Raw genomic sequence first — 17,407 nt, forward strand, 5'->3', positions numbered from 1 at the left:
CTGCTTTGTAGTAAATAATTGATATTCACTTAATACTTTTCACTAACGACTTTAAGGTAATTTATGATCCAATGTCTCATTAAAGCGTCTATGTTTCAAACATACAAAATCAAACACGTAGCTACTAACCACAATATTGGAATCGTAAAGAAATCTCATATTCCTTGACATATTATTTATTCTTCGTAACTCAAGTATACTTAAGGATATAATCCATGAATACAAATTTGGTATAAAGTTTTTCCGCGAAGAAGTATCGAGTCAACTTCATAAATAAGCTAAAAATATTTGCATGAAAAAGCTCTTCGAAGTCAGTAAACAAATGCCTTTAAATGAAGCCTATACTTGGTCGACTAACTTTGCTCGGAAAACTTATTGGTTGGACGTTGAGCACTTATTTGTGGCACTTTAGTGTTAAAAACAAACTCGTTAAAGCTGTAATAAAAATGTTTATACAAAAAAAGAAATCTTTTCAATTATTATTTTTCGTTTCCAGATATACGACACTCCAGAGAGTACGAGGCCGAAGAAATGGTCTTCGAAGTTGAAGCTAAACACTTCAGGAAGCGTGAAATCTTCAGACAAATCTCCAGACAGTCCATATATGTATGGGACACTAAGCGGGCCCGGAGGGTCAGCATTATCTAAATCAATGAAGTATGCAGAGACTTGGCTCTACGGGTCCGTCAGGACCCAAACGCCCCCTGTTCGACCTAGCGTCTTTACGGCCTATCCAGAAGTCGCTGGTCCTGTTCTTATTAGCACCCCACAAAAACCAACACCACACAACTACGCTGTCATTCTATGTTCCTGTCCTGAGTACCTGAACGGTACAAAGAAAACCAGTTCAACCAAAGTCAGTATATGTAAGAAATGCAAGGGATCTCGTTTGCCATTAACAATAGCTGAAAGTCCGAGGCTACTTGTGGGTGGAACAGTCAGAGGACCACAAGTTAGTCGTGATACGAGCTTGCTTAGGTCAGGAACAGTTCGAGTACAAGGCTCTAAATCAAGACCTACAATACTGAAGTCAAATGGAGAAGCAGATCCTTATGATTTAATGCGACGCAGTAGACTAGCACCTCCCCACGAAGCTCGTATTGGAAGTCAATTCTCAACGACAAGATCTAGAGCAAAAAGCATAAGCCCTTGCAGGATTAAAAGTAAAAAACCAATTCCAGAAACTCTTAGTAAGAGTAGAAGCAAATCCACGAGTCGGGTAAACGAAATCTGGATTGAAGAAGATTCTAATACTATTGAGTCCAAGAAATCAATATTGTCTTGCGATATCAACCCGTATGATTTGGTTAAGGCGAGTGGAGGCTCAAAATCTCTGGCAGAAATTGAATTTGATGATGACTATTCGGATGTTTTTGCTGATTCATTAAAAAATAACAAAGGTACTCTTACTAAATCTAAACAAGACTCTTGTGTCAAAGCCATCAGTGGACAAAGGGTTAGAATATCCGATGAGTCTAAAAATTGCATAGTCGAAGAAATAGGGGTATACGATACGGTTAATTATGATCTCAAAAATTCAGAACTGAAAACGAAAGAAATCCCTTCGGCATTGTCGTTACGTAACAATAAATCTGAAAATAAAAAAATATCACTTAGTAAAAGTACAAGTAAGAAAATTCTTTCTATACCCACATCGAACCGAACAAAACAAAAAAGTGTTTCTCCAAAAAGACCTCCCAGAAGGATCAGAAATGTGAATAAGACAGACGATGACAGCGAAAGTGACAATCCACGCTTATTTGAGAACAACAATAGAATCCCGAAAAACAAGAATTCAAATACCGACACAATTAAATCGATTTTAAAGAAGCCCAGAAATTATGGATTAGATGAATCATTAACCAAACTTGAAACATTTGATGACACACCGGAACATAAGCGTGCAAATACTACTCTTTTCTACTTACCAATACCAAAAGATAAAGGAACGATCTCAAAACCTAGTACTATTTTGCAAAGGAAACGTGTACAATTTTTAGTAGAGAATGATGAGACAAAAGTCATTTATACAGCTGAGTTGAATCTTGAGCAAGATATTATCAGAGAGAGTCCTGAGCAGTCACAAACGAATACAGAAACTGAAGATGATGTAACAGAAGAAGGCGATATAGTGAGTCAGAGCTTGACTCCTGAAGTAATTAGTCATACTTTGACTCCTGCAATAGAGAGTCAGAGTTTTATCGCCGAAGACACCGGCGAAGCTTTAAACTCAGTTGAAATAGCAGAACTGGATAAAATTGAAGAAGTATTTGAAAATGTTCAGATCAAAGACGATAGCACAGTATCGGCAGAAGAATATAACACACATGAAGAGAGCAAAGATGAAATAACTGAAATCGTATTCCAGAAAAAAGTCAATGAAGGTAGTAATATCTTTTGAACTTTATTTTTTATATTAATTAGTTTTAATTTAAACTGAATACCTTTTTTGTTGCAGATAACAATATTCCGAAAATTCCAGTGCTCCGGAGATCTGAATCAGAACGATTGACTTCGACAATAATCGTCGACCCACCGAAGTTTTTAGATACTATGGCTCTTAGACCGAAGACTAGACACAGTCACACCAGTCAAGTATTTTTTACTTCTCCTGTAGAAAATAACACAGCTATTGAATATCAACACGAGATTAAACAAATAAATGTTGAGTCATCTAAAGCTACCGAAGAATTTGAGTCAGGGAACTTAAGCGATAGCAGTGATATAACAAGAAGTATTCTGAATAACTTGCGCCGTGGCATATCAGAGTCGCCAGAACCACCGCCTAGACAAAAAGTTAAGGAGCGAACTAAATCTAAGAAGCACACGTATGTAAAAACAAGATTTGTCAGGAATAACTCCAATAGTTCTACGAGTGACGAATGGTCGGACGCAAATGATTACGAACAAAAGACTATATTAAGAGTAAGACAATTCGACCCAGATTCTGAGAACGAAGATCTTAGAACAGTATCGAATGCAACGAAAACAGCTGATAACGAACCGAGAAAAACATCGATTCAAATAAACGGAAACGAATGTTATTCAACAATGAATGTTAGCAGTGATACTCCAATTTATCTTTCATCTGTTGTAGTAAATGATGATGGTGGCAATACTTGTAACACGTATCAAACAGGCACTACTGTAACAATAAGTGTGGGGTCTCCTTTGAAAGAAGTGAAGAAATCAAAAAGTCAAATTTACATTGGAGCGGTTTTTAGTCCGGAAAATAGTAGTCAAGACTTCAATACGTACGAAGAGTACTATGCAGAAAATAAATCGGCTGTATATAATGACACCATAACCCACGACAGTTCGTCTGATATTTCTTCCATATTGAAAGACCCTGTAGAAGCCGTTAGACGTAACTTAATTCCTCATGTTTGTGGAAAGAAAAACGAGGCTATGAAAGATGCGAACGAAGATAAATGTGAACATGACAACGAAACCGGAAATGGAAATTTCGTTTCGAAACTATTTGACGATCCATTCTTCGGTCATTTAGCTGAAGGCCTTGATTCCGATTTGGTAAAGAAGTTAATAGAAAATTCTTTGATCAAATTACAAGAAACGAAAAATTTGGAAGGTAATGAAAGTAATGAAATAACAATTGAAAAATTAATTGAAAGCTCCCTTAAAAGTATGAAAGAAGAAAATGATAAATTAGTAAATAAAGAGACGACGAATGAAATCAAATATCAGACAAGTGCCAACGAAGGCGAGTCGAAACAGAATAATAACGTCGACTCGTCCGTTTGTGAAAATGACGATAACGGCTGCTCTGCTCCCTATGAAAGTATGGAGTATGAGAGCGGTGCTGCGGGAGTTTTTTCAGATCAAGAACTTATGTCAGATTGCTATAACGCTTCAGCGAGCGAATTATCCACGGAAGACGATACAAATTCAACTAGATCGAAGTTTTATCAAATGTTAGTCGACGCTGCTCTTTGTGAAATCGAAGTTGCTAATAATACGGACGATGATCATCATTATGAATCGATACGTCTAAACACGGATCCTATTTATGAGGAAATTGGTGATATGCCACCACCGTTACCTGTAAACCCTCCACCAAATTCACTGCTAATACTTGACGATGAAAAACGTAGTGGTTCCCGGTCAATATTCGAAGGGGCATCGAAATATGATATTCTGTCGTACTTAGTGGATGCTAAAGAAAGGGGTATTGATGATGAAGAAACATACATTACTAGTTATGCCAATAACGAATCGAGCAATTTACTAGAAGAATCAAAAGAGAAAAATTCTACAAACGAAATTATTGAAACGCGATTGAGTAGTAACAACAGTCAACTTTCAAACGCCTCTGATTCAAGTGAAGATAACTCATTAACTATTCATCACGAGTGCTTAGAGAAGACAGTATTGAGCAAAAAGACGTCAGCAGAAATAGAAAGAAATGATTCAGGAGTTGGTTCAGAGACGAGTAAATCTTCAAGAAGTAGGCTTCAAGGGAAAACCTCGCCCGCTAATTCCATGACACAACAAGAGGCGACTATACATCTTTGCGAAGATTGTGACACTGCTGTTGAAACTCAAGTAACTGAACAAGGTCAGTTTACGTTAATCTTTATTTAGTTCACCGACAAAAAATGAAAAACAAAAACTTTATAATGATTCTATAGTATAAAGCAATTGTTGTAGCTATTCAGTATTTAATGTGAGTGACGTTCCTAATTTCAGGTTCTGTTTACGCTCCGCTAGTGTGCAGAAAATGTGCTAAAAAAAGATCCGAAAGAAAGGAGATTATCACTGAAATAGTAGAGACTGAAGAAAAATACGGTCGAGATCTACAGATTATTTTAGAAGAGTTTTACAAACCCATGTTAGTAGCTGGTCTTCTAACGCACGAACAGCTCAGCGCTATATTTTTAAACGTAGAAGAACTTATTGAAAACAATCAAGTACTGTCTGAGAAGCTGAGAGATGGGCTTGAAATTGCTATGGAACAAGGAGATGAGGTGAGAAACTCAAATTTTGAAACAATTGAAATAACACTACTATTAATCTGTTTAATTATTAAACGTTGCATCATGAACATACTGTTGGATTATTAATCTGCTTAATCTTTAAGCGTCGCATCATGAACGTACTGTTGGATTATTAATCTGCTTAATCTTTAAGCGTCGCATCATGTACATACTGTTGGATTATTAATCTGTTTAATCTTTAAACGTCGCATCATGAACAAACTGTTGGATTTTGAATCATTAAGTCGAAGTCTTGAAAACGCTCAATAGCGATTTGCATTTCGTGCTATCGGGGTAAGCAAATCACCTGAAGCCATCTTTCATTTGGGTTGATCCAGGGTCTTGATAAGGCATTCTTTTGATCTAGTAATCAAAATTACACTAAGTAATTACACTAAGTTTCGAATTGAAACGATTATTACGGGAGAAGACATTAATATACCATTGGTTGTCATTAAGTCGGATACTGTTTTTGGATCAATTTTGATGTCATCAAGACTGAATTTTCTTACAGGATTTGCTAACGGTGAATGTAGGTAAAATCCTCCTGGAGTGTTCAGGGATGCTAACAGCGTTCCAGTCGTACTGCGTAAAGCAAGCCGGTGCCGCTTTGCTATTGGCCGGACTGGAGAAGGAGAAAGAGCTCCTGAGGATATTCTTACGCGTCTCTCAGATGGAAAACACCGTGTTACGACGAATGAATCTAAATTCGTTCCTTATGGTGGGTATTGATGGTATTTTATCTTTGATTGATTTAGCGATTAGGAGCGGCTCGGTTGTTCCATTGAAGTTGCTAATACCAACGAAATACGGCAACCACTTACCATCCGGTATATCGGTTGCTCGTCTGAGTATTTCGACAATAATATAAATTATTTGCTGGTGGTAGGACCTCTTGTGAGTCCGCATGGTAGGTGCCACCACCCTGCCTATTTTGCCGTGAAGCAGTAATACGTTTCGATTTGAAGGGTGAGGCAGCCGTTGTAACTATACTGAGACTTGAGAACTCATATTTTAAGGTAGGTGGCGGAATTCACGTTGTGATTTCCATTGATTCCGGTAACTATCTAACACCAGATAGACCGTAAGATCGTTGGCCTATCCAAGCAATAAATAGGCCACATAGAAACTAAGTCTTTAAATAAAAGCTTTGATTTCTTTCAGGTGCCAGTACAACGCGTGACAAAGTATCCCCTCCTTCTCTCTCGGCTTCACCGAGCGACAGCCTCCTGCGCAACCGAGCGGGAAGACGTGCGTTCAGCTCAGCGCTGCGTCGAATCTAGGTTGGAAGAAATCAACGCAGCCGCCGCAGCCGCAGCCGCCGCCGCCAGAGATGTTCCTTTGTGGAGGAGGCTGGCTGCGGCTAGACGCACGGCCCACGACCTGCACGTAGCCGATATAAGGCTCAGGAAGATGGCCGTCGATGTGCTAGATTGGAATCACGATGATGCTAGGTAAGTGTAGGCCGATCTTATTTAGTTCCCAACTTTGTAGTGTCACTGGATGAAGCCATGCAGGTGTAGATATAAGTGTATCGACAGAGTATACATACAGATTGGTTATAAGACAAATTGTGAATGACGAAACCCTCTGTAGTGCCAACACGAATTATATCAAGTAGGTAGCTATAACTGTAGGCAGTGGCTTGGCTCTGCCCCTGGCATTGCTGAAGTCCATGAGCGACGGTAACCACTCACCATCAGGTGGACCTTATGCCTGACTGCGACTCGACACGGGCCATAAAAAAAAGAGTTTCAAACGAAACCTGCTTAAACCCTGGAAAGCAAACAAACAAGTTTTCATAATATCAGATTGAAAATTGAAGTGCAGCCTATTGTAATTAAGTGTGTCATGTGTCATCAGCCTTTATCTGCCCACTGCTGGACATAGGCCTTCCCCAATGCCTTCCACATAATGCGGTCCTCCGCCTTCCGCATCCAACGACTTCCCCCCGTGCGCACTAAGTCGTCAGTCCACCTGGTTGGAGGACGCCCCACGCTCCTTGTACCCATCCGTGGCCTTTTTTTTAAATTTTTTTTTATTGCTTAGATGGATGGACGAGCTCACAGCCCACCTGATGTTAAGTGGTTACTGGAGCCCATAGACATCTACAACGTAAATGCGCCACCCACCTCGAGATATAAGTTCTAAGGTCTCAGTATAGTTACGACGGCTACCCCACCCTTCGAACCGAAACGCATTACTGCTTCACGGCGGAAATAGGCGGGGTGATGGTACCTACCCGTGCGGACTCCCAAGAGGTCCTACCACCAGTGATTACGCAAATTATAATTTTGCGGGTTTGATTTTTATTACACGATGTTATTCCTTCACCGTGGAAGTCAATCGTGAACATTTGTTGAGTACGTATTTCATTAGAAAAATTGGTACCCGCCTGCGGGATTCGAACACCGGTGCATCGCTTCATACGAATGCACCGCACGTCTTATCCTTTAGGCCACGACGACTTCACTTCCTTCATTCGAGGACTTTCCTCCCCCACCTGGCGTAGCTGGCTCGACAGATGTGACCGGCCCATTGCCACTTCAGCCTGCTAGCTTTGAGAGCTATGTCGTCGACTTTGGTTCTCCGTCGAATTTCTTGTAATTAAGTAGGGGTAGAAATTAATACCCTGTCTATTTTTGCTGCGTGGCGATCATGTGCTTCAGCTTGAAGTGTGGGCCGTGTAGTATAATTGGAATTTCGACCTCAATTTTCTGGTTGGGTGGCGGTATCCACATTGCGATGTGGCATCATGTGTGGCATCGGTAACAACCTCACCTACGGACAGCAAGCTCATTCATTCAACTACGCAGCAATAAAAATAACAAAAAATAACTAAAAACATTCTTAATAAGACAAAATTTAATCAAACTCTCCAATGTTCCAATGAATTCCAATTAGCTCCGGTAGCAAACTGTAATGTTTACATAATTGTTATTGTAATGTTATTATTTTGGAAAGATTGTTTTAATAAAACGTAAATATAACGCAAGGTAAATTTACAAATTAGTTTTGCAAAACGGAAAATTAATCTAAACTGGCTTTGATTAAAAGTAAACAATCGTTATAATACAGTTTAGCTGTTTCGTTGGAATTAATTGTGTTCACTACATTCCCTTGTTATTGGTGGAGTGGACAAATGTCGCCATTACCGGGGCAATAGCCTGCCGCAGTTTTAGCTTCCAGTCCAGACTACGTACTCTTGACTTTTCGATTATTTTGAAATTTGTCATCTTAGCAGATAAATTGGTTACCACTGATATCGTGGTTACAAAGCTGGTCAAAGACGGTGGACAAAAAGCTCAGAGTCAACTTGAAAATTTATCTAAATCGAATAAATCAAGTTAAGTCTGATAAGGGATTCATCGGGATCCATCGTATTACTGTTCCTCTTGAGATGCATTTAGATGTCCAAATTTTACTTCGAATTTTGAATATTAAAGACATGATTTATTTAGGTGCAAATTTGAATACCATATCAAAAATATTAACACACTGTGGACTACTTGTATCTGTCATATTAAGTACGTTAATTTAAGCGCTAATAGTCTTATCAATTCGCTACAGTAGACTTTTAACGATAATGATTATGATTAGTTTCATAAAACCTTTTTATTTTCTTACCTAATTTAACGATTGAGGGACTAGTTTCTTAAAACCATTTGTAGATTTTCATTTGTATGACCTTCCCCGATCCTTTGGAACTGAATTCCTACAAATAGTTCTTTCAGATTCACTTTTCTTGTTGTTTAAAACGCAGGCTAGATTGCCGAAGTCTAGCTAAAATCCGTATATTTTCAAAATGTCTTAATCGAGACCCGAATCAGCATTTATCGGGACAGTAATTACAATTCCAAATCTAAATCTTTTCTAAAAAAAAATTACTGTGCTTTTTTCTCGCATTTTTTGTGTATATAGTAAATACGGATTATCGATTTGAAATGTTTTACCGACTTTCCACGCGAAACTTTATGACTTGCTCCGTAAATCTGATAATCGACAGTTTACTGCCAGTAACGGGCCGAGTGCTATCCTCGAGGGCTCTTTATGGTTTCATAGCTTCACAAATACTTAGTAATTATACGTGTAAAACTATAGTTAGTTGCTACGTATCCTTGTAAGAAAATCATAATTCTCTGCTCGGCGAGCTATCAGTGCAGTTACCCATAATCTATACATATAAATATAATTGGAGTGTCTGTTTGTAATATTGAAATAACCGCTTTTTATTACATGCATATGAATATATATATAGTTATATATACGGTACATACACCAAAATAATTTTTATTTTTATTTTTGTCTGTCGGTCAGTCTGTCTGTCTTTCTGTTTGCTCCGGCTGGAACGGCTGGCCCGTTTTGACGAGCTTTCACTGATAGGTAGTCACCCGCGGTACAACAATAATCGCAGGTAACATCGCGGGACTCAGCTATCAATCTTAAAATTTAATGTTTCCGAAGCGAAGCGAGGGCGGGTCGCTAGTTAAATATACATATAATGCTATTCTCTATTTAGTTTGAGTAAGGATAGCGTCCAAACGTGTCTCCTAATTTTTTTTTTTATTGCCTTTGTAGGCAGACGAATATACGGCCCACCTGATGGTGAGTGGTTACCGTCGCCCATGGACTTCAGCAATGCCAGGGGCAGAGCCAAGCCGCTGCCTATCAATATCACAGGAATACGATTCCATTTTAGCGATTCGGTTTTCTTACTTAAAAAGCGTTATGGTTGTCGCTTTTATTCGTTCAATTCATTTTTATGATGAGGCAGTCATTTTTAACGTCAAATCCATTTCTTGAGTGGCCTATAAAAGTTATGTGCGTCGGTGATGCGAGTAATGTTCTGTATGAATAATTTATGGTCAAAATAATAATTTTGGAATTGTTTTTATTATTATTATAAACTAGCTGACCCGGCAGACTTCGTAGTGCCTCAATCGATAAATAAAAGGCCTAAACTTTTGTATACAATAAACTTAAAACAAACAAAGAAAACCGTCCGAAGGGGACACATCAAAGGAAAAACAAAATTGTTATTTTTATTGAATTCCAAGCATTTTCATATTTATCTACATTTTAAACCTTCTCTGGACTTCACAAATAATTCAAGACCAAAATTAGCCAAATCGGTCCAGCCGTTCTCAAGTTTTAGCGAGACTAACGAATTTCATTTATATATATATAGATAATTGAATCTCGATACGATTGATATCTCGCACGCATCATAAACCCTTCAAAGCATACTGAGATGTTTTTATTTATTAAACAAATAACACATGGTAGTACTCCATTGCTGATGAGACTTCCTCAAATTAAGGTCTTAACGTGTCCGTTGACTAAGAATATTTGTAATCAGCTTTGAGCTATGTTAAAACAATTAAATATAATTTAGGAACTAATAAAAAAAATAGCAATACGAACTGATTATTGAAATAATCATTTTTTTATATCCATGTGATATTAAGGATATTCAGCCAAATTCATTATTGTAGTGCTGTTCCTTGACGCGTATGCAAAATGTCAAGTTTAATCGGACGTCTTGAAGTTGGCATAATATAATCGCCTAACAACAGATGACATATTTTTACTGGTGGTAGGACGTCTTGTGAGTCCGCGCGGGTAGGTACCACAACCCTGCCTATTTCTGCCGTGAAGTAGTAATGCGTTTCGGTTTGAAGAGTGGGGCAGCCGTTGTAACTATACTGAGACCTTAGAACTTATATCTCAAGGCGGGTGGCGCAATTACGTTGTAGATGTCTATGGGCTCCAGTAACCACTTAACACCAGGTGGACTGTGAGCTCGTTCACCCATCTGAGCAATAAAAAAAAATCGGACTTCTTAAAGTTGGCGTAATAAAAGATAAGAAAAAAAAATGTAATAGCCTAACAACAAATGACATTGTTGCCTAAGCTGTAATTTATGGCTGAGTGACCTAACGGCTCATCCGGTGTTAAGTGTTTGACAGAGCCTTTAAACGTCACAAAGTGAATTTCGCGTCCATCTTTCCAAATGGTCGCCAACCATTGAAACCGGAATGAAACATGGCAGAATTAGATAAGAAGCTGAAATGTATCCGTGCGAACTAAATAACAAATTAAAAGCAATTAGTTAATTAAAATATCTAAACGAATCACGGCAGAATTAGATTAGAAGCTGCAATGTATCCGTGTGAATGAAATTACAAATTAAAACCAATTAGTTAACTAAAATATCTAAATGAATCGCGGCAGAATTAGATAAGAAGCTGCAATGTATCCGTGCGAACGAAATTACAGATTAAAACTAATTAGTAAACTAAAATATCTTACAAATTAAACTTAATAGTAACTAATCTTACGAAGTGCTTCATGCGCTAAATGTGAGTGGTAAAATTAATATTTCATTTACATCTTTACGACCGTGAACTGCGGAATGCATTGCATCAACCGTCTAGACTTCTAGAGCTATAATAGCAAGGCGTTTTGGTACCCGCACAGGGAAAATTAAACCCAGCTGCTTTCCAAAAATGAACGAATTCACTAAATAAGTTTTATAAAAAAATAAAATATATATGTATATGACACGGTAACCTGTTCCTGTTTTCTTTTCCTGTTCCTGTTTTCTGTTCCTGTGGTAATTTGAAATTATTCGGAAATCGAATGGAAACTATTTCATTAATCAAAAATAGGTTTTTTTAAGTTTTAATAGTTTTTTTATTTTTTTTTTATTGCTTAGATGGGTGGACGAGCTCACAGCCCACCTGGTGTTAAGTGGTTACTGGAGCCCATAGACATACACAACGTAAATGCGCCACCCACCTTGAGATATAAGTTCTACGGTCTCACGTATAGTTACAACGGCTGCCCCACCCTTCAAACCGAAACGCATTACTGCTTCACGGCAGAAATAGGCAGGGTGGTGGTACCTATCCGCGCGGACTCACAAGAGGTCCTACCACCAGTAATTACGCAAATTATAATTTTGCGGGTTTCATTTTTATTACACGATGTTATTCCTTCACCGTGGAAATCTATCGTGAACATTTGTTGAGTACGTATTTCATTAGAAAAATTGGTACCCGCCTGCGGGATTCGAACACCGGTGCATTGCTTCAACACGAATGCACCGGACGTCTTATCCGTTAGGCCACGACGACGTGTTAAATTAGAAAATCTTGTTTAATGTTTTCATTATTTTTTTTACATTCACTCAATTATTGTAAGCGGCGACTTGGCTGTGCTCCTGGAATTATTGGCGACCACTGTCGCTAACGACTTAGGCTAACGCTAACAACACGATGATAGGTAATAGACATAATCACTATTACCTATCATCAGTTAGGCCGTATGTTGTCCCCCTGTATTTTTCTTAAATTGCTTAAAGATAATTATAACAAATTTTAGGCTACAATCTCGCCTTTATTTCTTTGAGTCTTAATAATTTTGTCGCTTTGAAACCGCGTTACTTATGTCCCTTGTTATCCGTCGACATTAACAATGTTATGCTGACTACCGCCAAATGTTCATTTAAAAAAAATCTTGACAAACAAACGTAAATAACAAATTAGTTTTAAATTATCTCGTAAGACTCGCGCAAAACAACAAAAAATCCTTTACTAACGACATTCATTCAATTGTTAATTGAGTTACTTTAGAAAGTCCCAAATTGTTAATAGTACTACATACTTTATTTGTTTCGTAATTAGACCCACTTAGTAAATGGAGTAAAGTAAAATTTGTTCTATTGATTACAAATAAATAGATTAAAACAGATTTATATCTATTGTCTATTTAATTTTATAGAAATAGAAAACATTTTAATGAAATACTACGGATTATAAGTATAATAGTAAGATTTAAAGTCGAATATTCCAATGCTTTTGAATTCGAAAAAGAAAATGCTTCTTCAATTTATTAAACCTCTCTATTTAATATCAAAGACTCATTCCAAACATTTTTTGGAAAGACAGTTATAGACCTCAGAGATCACATTTTCGTATTACAAATTTCACTAAGTCAAAACCTCGGGCTATTGCTTAGAACGTTGAACAAGCTCACAAGGCCCACCTGGTCTTAAAAATTGGTTATCGACCGCCATAGACATCAAATATGTAAATGCTGCTACTTACCTTGAGACTTAGAACTCGTGTTCTAAGAACTCGAGCGGCAGAAATAAGCGGAGTTACCTACACGTGGTTTTACTGGTGGTAGGACCTCATGTGAGTCCGCACGGGTAGGTACCACCACCGCGCCTATTTCTGCTGTGAAGCAGTAATGCGTTTCGGGATGAAGGGTGGGGCAGCCGTTGTAACTATACTGAGACCTTACAACTTATATCTCAAGGTGGGTGGCGCATTTACGTTTTAATGTCTATGGGCTCCAGTAACCACTTAATACAAGGTGGGCTGTGAGCTCGTTCACCCACCTATGCAATAAATAAAAAAAACGTCCGCTCTCAAAAATTCCGTACCACCAGTAGGACATTAATGTCTTATACACAAAATTTTAAGCGTTCATCTGCTTTGAATGTATATTTTTAATAACATGAAACCCGCCCGCACCAAGTTACGAAAGCTAGAGTATTATTCTGTGATTGAGTTAGGGTGATCGAGAAGGCGGGCTTATTTGATGGCTACATCCTAAACTTAATTCATGGTCATCAAAGTGGAAAACGGCCATTTGGAGACAGGCATACATAGACAAGCATACAGACGATTACAGACATAGTTTTATGGTTTTTTTTGCACACTTTTTACTCGTATACGTTTAGATTAGATTATATAAACACGTACACAGTTTCGACAATACGAATAGAAAAATAATAATGGAGAAATTAAAATTGCCAGCATTCGATTTTTTTAAAAACAACACCCTTGATGTATATACAGGGTGTGAACGAACGTAACATATTAAATTGAACCAAGTACATATACGGCGTGTAATATTTAAAGTTCACGTGAAAAACGATTGCCTTTTTTTAATCATACGCCGCCGTTCAGACATTTTATCGTTTTTTGAGTTCATGATTTTACGCATTCTGTATGTTTGAATGTTATTGACATTTATTATTTGCACGTTTTCTCCTCTTTCGCGATTCGAATTGAAATTACGTAAAGTTTTTGAGTAAAGAGTAAAGAGATTCAGCAAGCTGAAGGGGCAGTGGGCTGGCTATATATGCCGTAGGACTGACAATCGCTGGAGCAGACGGGTTCTCGAGCGGAGACCGCGCAGCGGAAGACGTAACGTGGGACGCCCCCTGGCTAGATGGTGCGATGACCTCCGCATGGTGGCCGGCAAGAAGTGGATGAGGAGAGCCGCAGACCGGGCTCAGTGGTGTAGATTGGGAGAGGCCTATGTCCAGCAGTGGACGACTGTGGGCTGTTGATGATGATGATGATGATGATGAAAGTTTTTGGCTCTATTCACTTTATCTAATTTAATTCGTATTGTTAGAATTGTAAACTGATAAACTGCGTTTTGCATCAGGTTCGCAATGGAAGGGAAATTGCTTTTCACCCAACCGAACGATAACAATTGGAGGAAAGGCCGCACCATCAAGTTGACGCCGATCAACGCTCTCTTGGTAACCAACGGAAAGGTCAGTTTTAAATTGCTTTTTCGAAGTATTTTTTTATATAGAACCTATACAGCAAAATTACCTTCAAGTCAACCTAATTTGAGCTATCACCGGAGCTTATAGTCTCAATTCGAATGCTGCAGTTCGTCTTAAGACATGAGAGAGGCTGCCAGTAACTTCGTCTACCATTTAAAGTACCGTAAATTGTGCTTACGTCTAAGTCCTACTTGTGTAAGAATGGAACCCAAAAGGAACATCACTGTCCGAACGTTCTTTGTTCGGTAGACTCATGGTACGGATTTTGATTCATTATCGTTCATGAACTGAATACACTACATACAAAATAACTTTACTAATGGCAGTCATATAAATATTAATTAGTTTGTGAATACCGAAATTGTAAACCATGCTTAATAGTTAAGGGGAGTAGCGAGCCATTCCCAACATAAGTATAAGTTAGAGTACTTACCGTGGAGACTCTACAAATCATCTCTGTAAAACCCATTTGGATATTTTTTACTGGTGGTAGGACCTCTTGTGAGTCCGCGCGATGGGTACCACCACCCTGCCTATTTCTGCCGTGAAGCTGTAATGCGTTTCGGTTTGAAGGGTGGGGCAGCCGTTTTAACTATACTTGAGACCTTAGAACTTATATCTCAAGGTGGGTGGCGCATTTACGTTTTGGATGTCTATGGGCTCCAGTAACCACTTAACACTGGGCTGTGAGCTCGTCCACCCATTTAAGCAATTAGAAAATAGTAGAAATATTATTTAATTGTGTTAATATCTAAATTGTAAACCATATAGTTAAGGGGAGTAGCGAGCCATTCCCAACATAAGTATAAGTTAGATTACTTACCGTGGAGACTCTACAAACCATATGTGCAAAACCCACTTGAATATAAAACCGTTCTTTATTGATAGCGTTTAGTTCTATGCGCTGACGGCAGAGAAACAAAAGAGCGTTCGTAAGACCAAACTTGTATTTCAGCCAACGATAACCCACAAAACGAATGAGATCCGCGAGACCAGAGAAGCGAGAGACAGGGAAGCGAGAGAGAAAGAGGGGGAGACGCTGTTCGCTCGGAGCGGCGTGAGGGAGGCCGCCCTCCTCCTGGTGAGGGAGAAAGCGGGCAGGTACACGCTGCAGAGAGAGCCGTTATTCCTCGACCGCTGTGTGGTGGCCGCTGATCACGAGCCGGAACATTTCTTTGAAGTACACGAAATAACTACAAAGGACTCTTACATATTTAAGGTTAGTTATTGTATTATTATTATTGTTGTAGCGAACCCAGCGTAGTGAGTAGTTTCTATCCGTTGCAGTGTAGCCTTATAGTGTGTAAAACTTCTGATATCAGGTGCAAGAGAGACGATCAAAACTTGTGTCTGAAGTGAAGAACTCTCTGGAGCGAGTCTCCGAGTGGGGTGAATTGAACTTGATTCAATTCAATTAAAAAAAAAACTTTGATTTCAGGCTGAAGAAAACACACGAACACGATCATGGTATAGGCAGTTGCAGTACCACGCGCAAGGAGCCGGCGCTTGGAGGAAGAGGCGAAACGCACTCGCGAACATAATGATCAACCCGATGCTGACTAGAAATTAATAAGAAATCCAACATGCCTTTGACGTAAGCCGTGTTAGTCAAAATGACTCGTATGAAATGACCATGTTGATATCAGTTTTAACGTAGAAAGTATCTTTAAAAAATATCTATACTACTTTATATTTTGACCTCATGTCTCAAGGTGAGCTCACCGCTTAATACCAGATTGACCCGCTTCTAGCCATCGTAATAGGGTATTTCGGTCTAAGAAATTAATGCGGTATTTGAAATTTTCAATCATTTCTCAATTCAAACATTCGTAAAAGCATTTAAATGTCGATATTCCAAGTGAAGATGTTTTAGACTAATTGCATATAATTTAGCGAATTCAATGTATTTTATTGTTAAATCCACTTTAGAAACGTCTTCCTTAGAAGAATTTGAATTCTGATACAGCGAAAATAAACTGTTTGTAAGATATAGCTTTATTTTCTCCGAAAATTTTATATCGTTAAAATTGATAACGGCTCGATCTAATTTATCGCATCGATATCCATACGTGCATTTTGTAAATCGATTATTGTGTTATTAACATACCGTTTAAGACGACATCTAATGTAGTTAAATTTTTTCATTATTTTCTTTCCGTGTATAATAAAAATAAAAAAACGTTTTGCCACTAGTTCATAATTTTAGCTTTACACCAAAATTTAGATGATTTAACATTATTACGTATCCCTTAAATAAATAACATTAAAACGAATAAATTGTAAATAACTTTTGTTTAATTAAATAATAGCTGTGATAATTTCAACGTTGAAAATGAAAAAAAAAAATGATACAAAAAAAAATATTTACAATAAAACAAACGCTTCGTAACCGTATCGGGTTTTGTAAAATATATAAATTTATTATTATTATTATTATTTTTATTGAGGAGTTTCATTATTAATTTTGTTTTAAATAAAATGTAATGTTATTTAATTTCCTGACTAGTCTTAAGAGAATTACGTGTTATATTTAGATTATAAATAATATAATTTTTTTTGTTTAGAAAAAGACATTCCTCTGTATTTATTGTATCTATCGTTCAGTTTTAGGACATTTCTCGTTAAAATCTAGTTTTTAAATGTTTCTTTCTTGGCTTATGAGTATTTTTATTGTATTTTTTGTTCTTGTTAGTGGAGGCAAAAGGAAATAAATTGAATAAAAATTAATTATGTTGTTTGATTGCTTCGATTCGAAGATATTCTACGAATTCTATTCGGTAGATAAGGAAATCCTTTGAAGGATATAATACCAACCGTT

The 17,407-nt window shown here is 37.8% G+C and overlaps 1 protein-coding gene across 2 annotated transcripts in view; it reads left to right on the forward strand.

Annotated features, from left to right (window-relative positions):
* RhoGEF64C (Rho guanine nucleotide exchange factor at 64C) overlaps window positions 1-17,316 on the forward strand; it is a 165,753-nt gene extending 148,437 nt beyond the window's left edge. For both annotated transcript variants that reach the window (XM_089731099.1, XM_028174690.2), the window contains 8 exons: window positions 497-2,384; window positions 2,459-4,576; window positions 4,708-4,985; window positions 5,509-5,715; window positions 6,159-6,448; window positions 14,463-14,574; window positions 15,545-15,808; window positions 16,028-17,316. In XM_089731099.1, coding sequence (XP_089587225.1) covers window positions 497-2,384; window positions 2,459-4,576; window positions 4,708-4,985; window positions 5,509-5,715; window positions 6,159-6,448; window positions 14,463-14,574; window positions 15,545-15,808; window positions 16,028-16,159 — 5,289 coding nt within the window. In that variant the 3' untranslated portion in view covers window positions 16,160-17,316. The remainder of the gene's footprint in view (window positions 1-496; window positions 2,385-2,458; window positions 4,577-4,707; window positions 4,986-5,508; window positions 5,716-6,158; window positions 6,449-14,462; window positions 14,575-15,544; window positions 15,809-16,027) is intronic.
* Window positions 17,317-17,407: the final 91 nt, after the last annotated feature.

The sequence above is a fragment of the Bombyx mandarina genome, chromosome 11 (genome assembly GCF_030267445.1).
Source record: "Bombyx mandarina strain Sakado chromosome 11, ASM3026744v2".
NCBI lineage: Eukaryota > Metazoa > Arthropoda > Insecta > Lepidoptera > Bombycidae > Bombyx > Bombyx mandarina.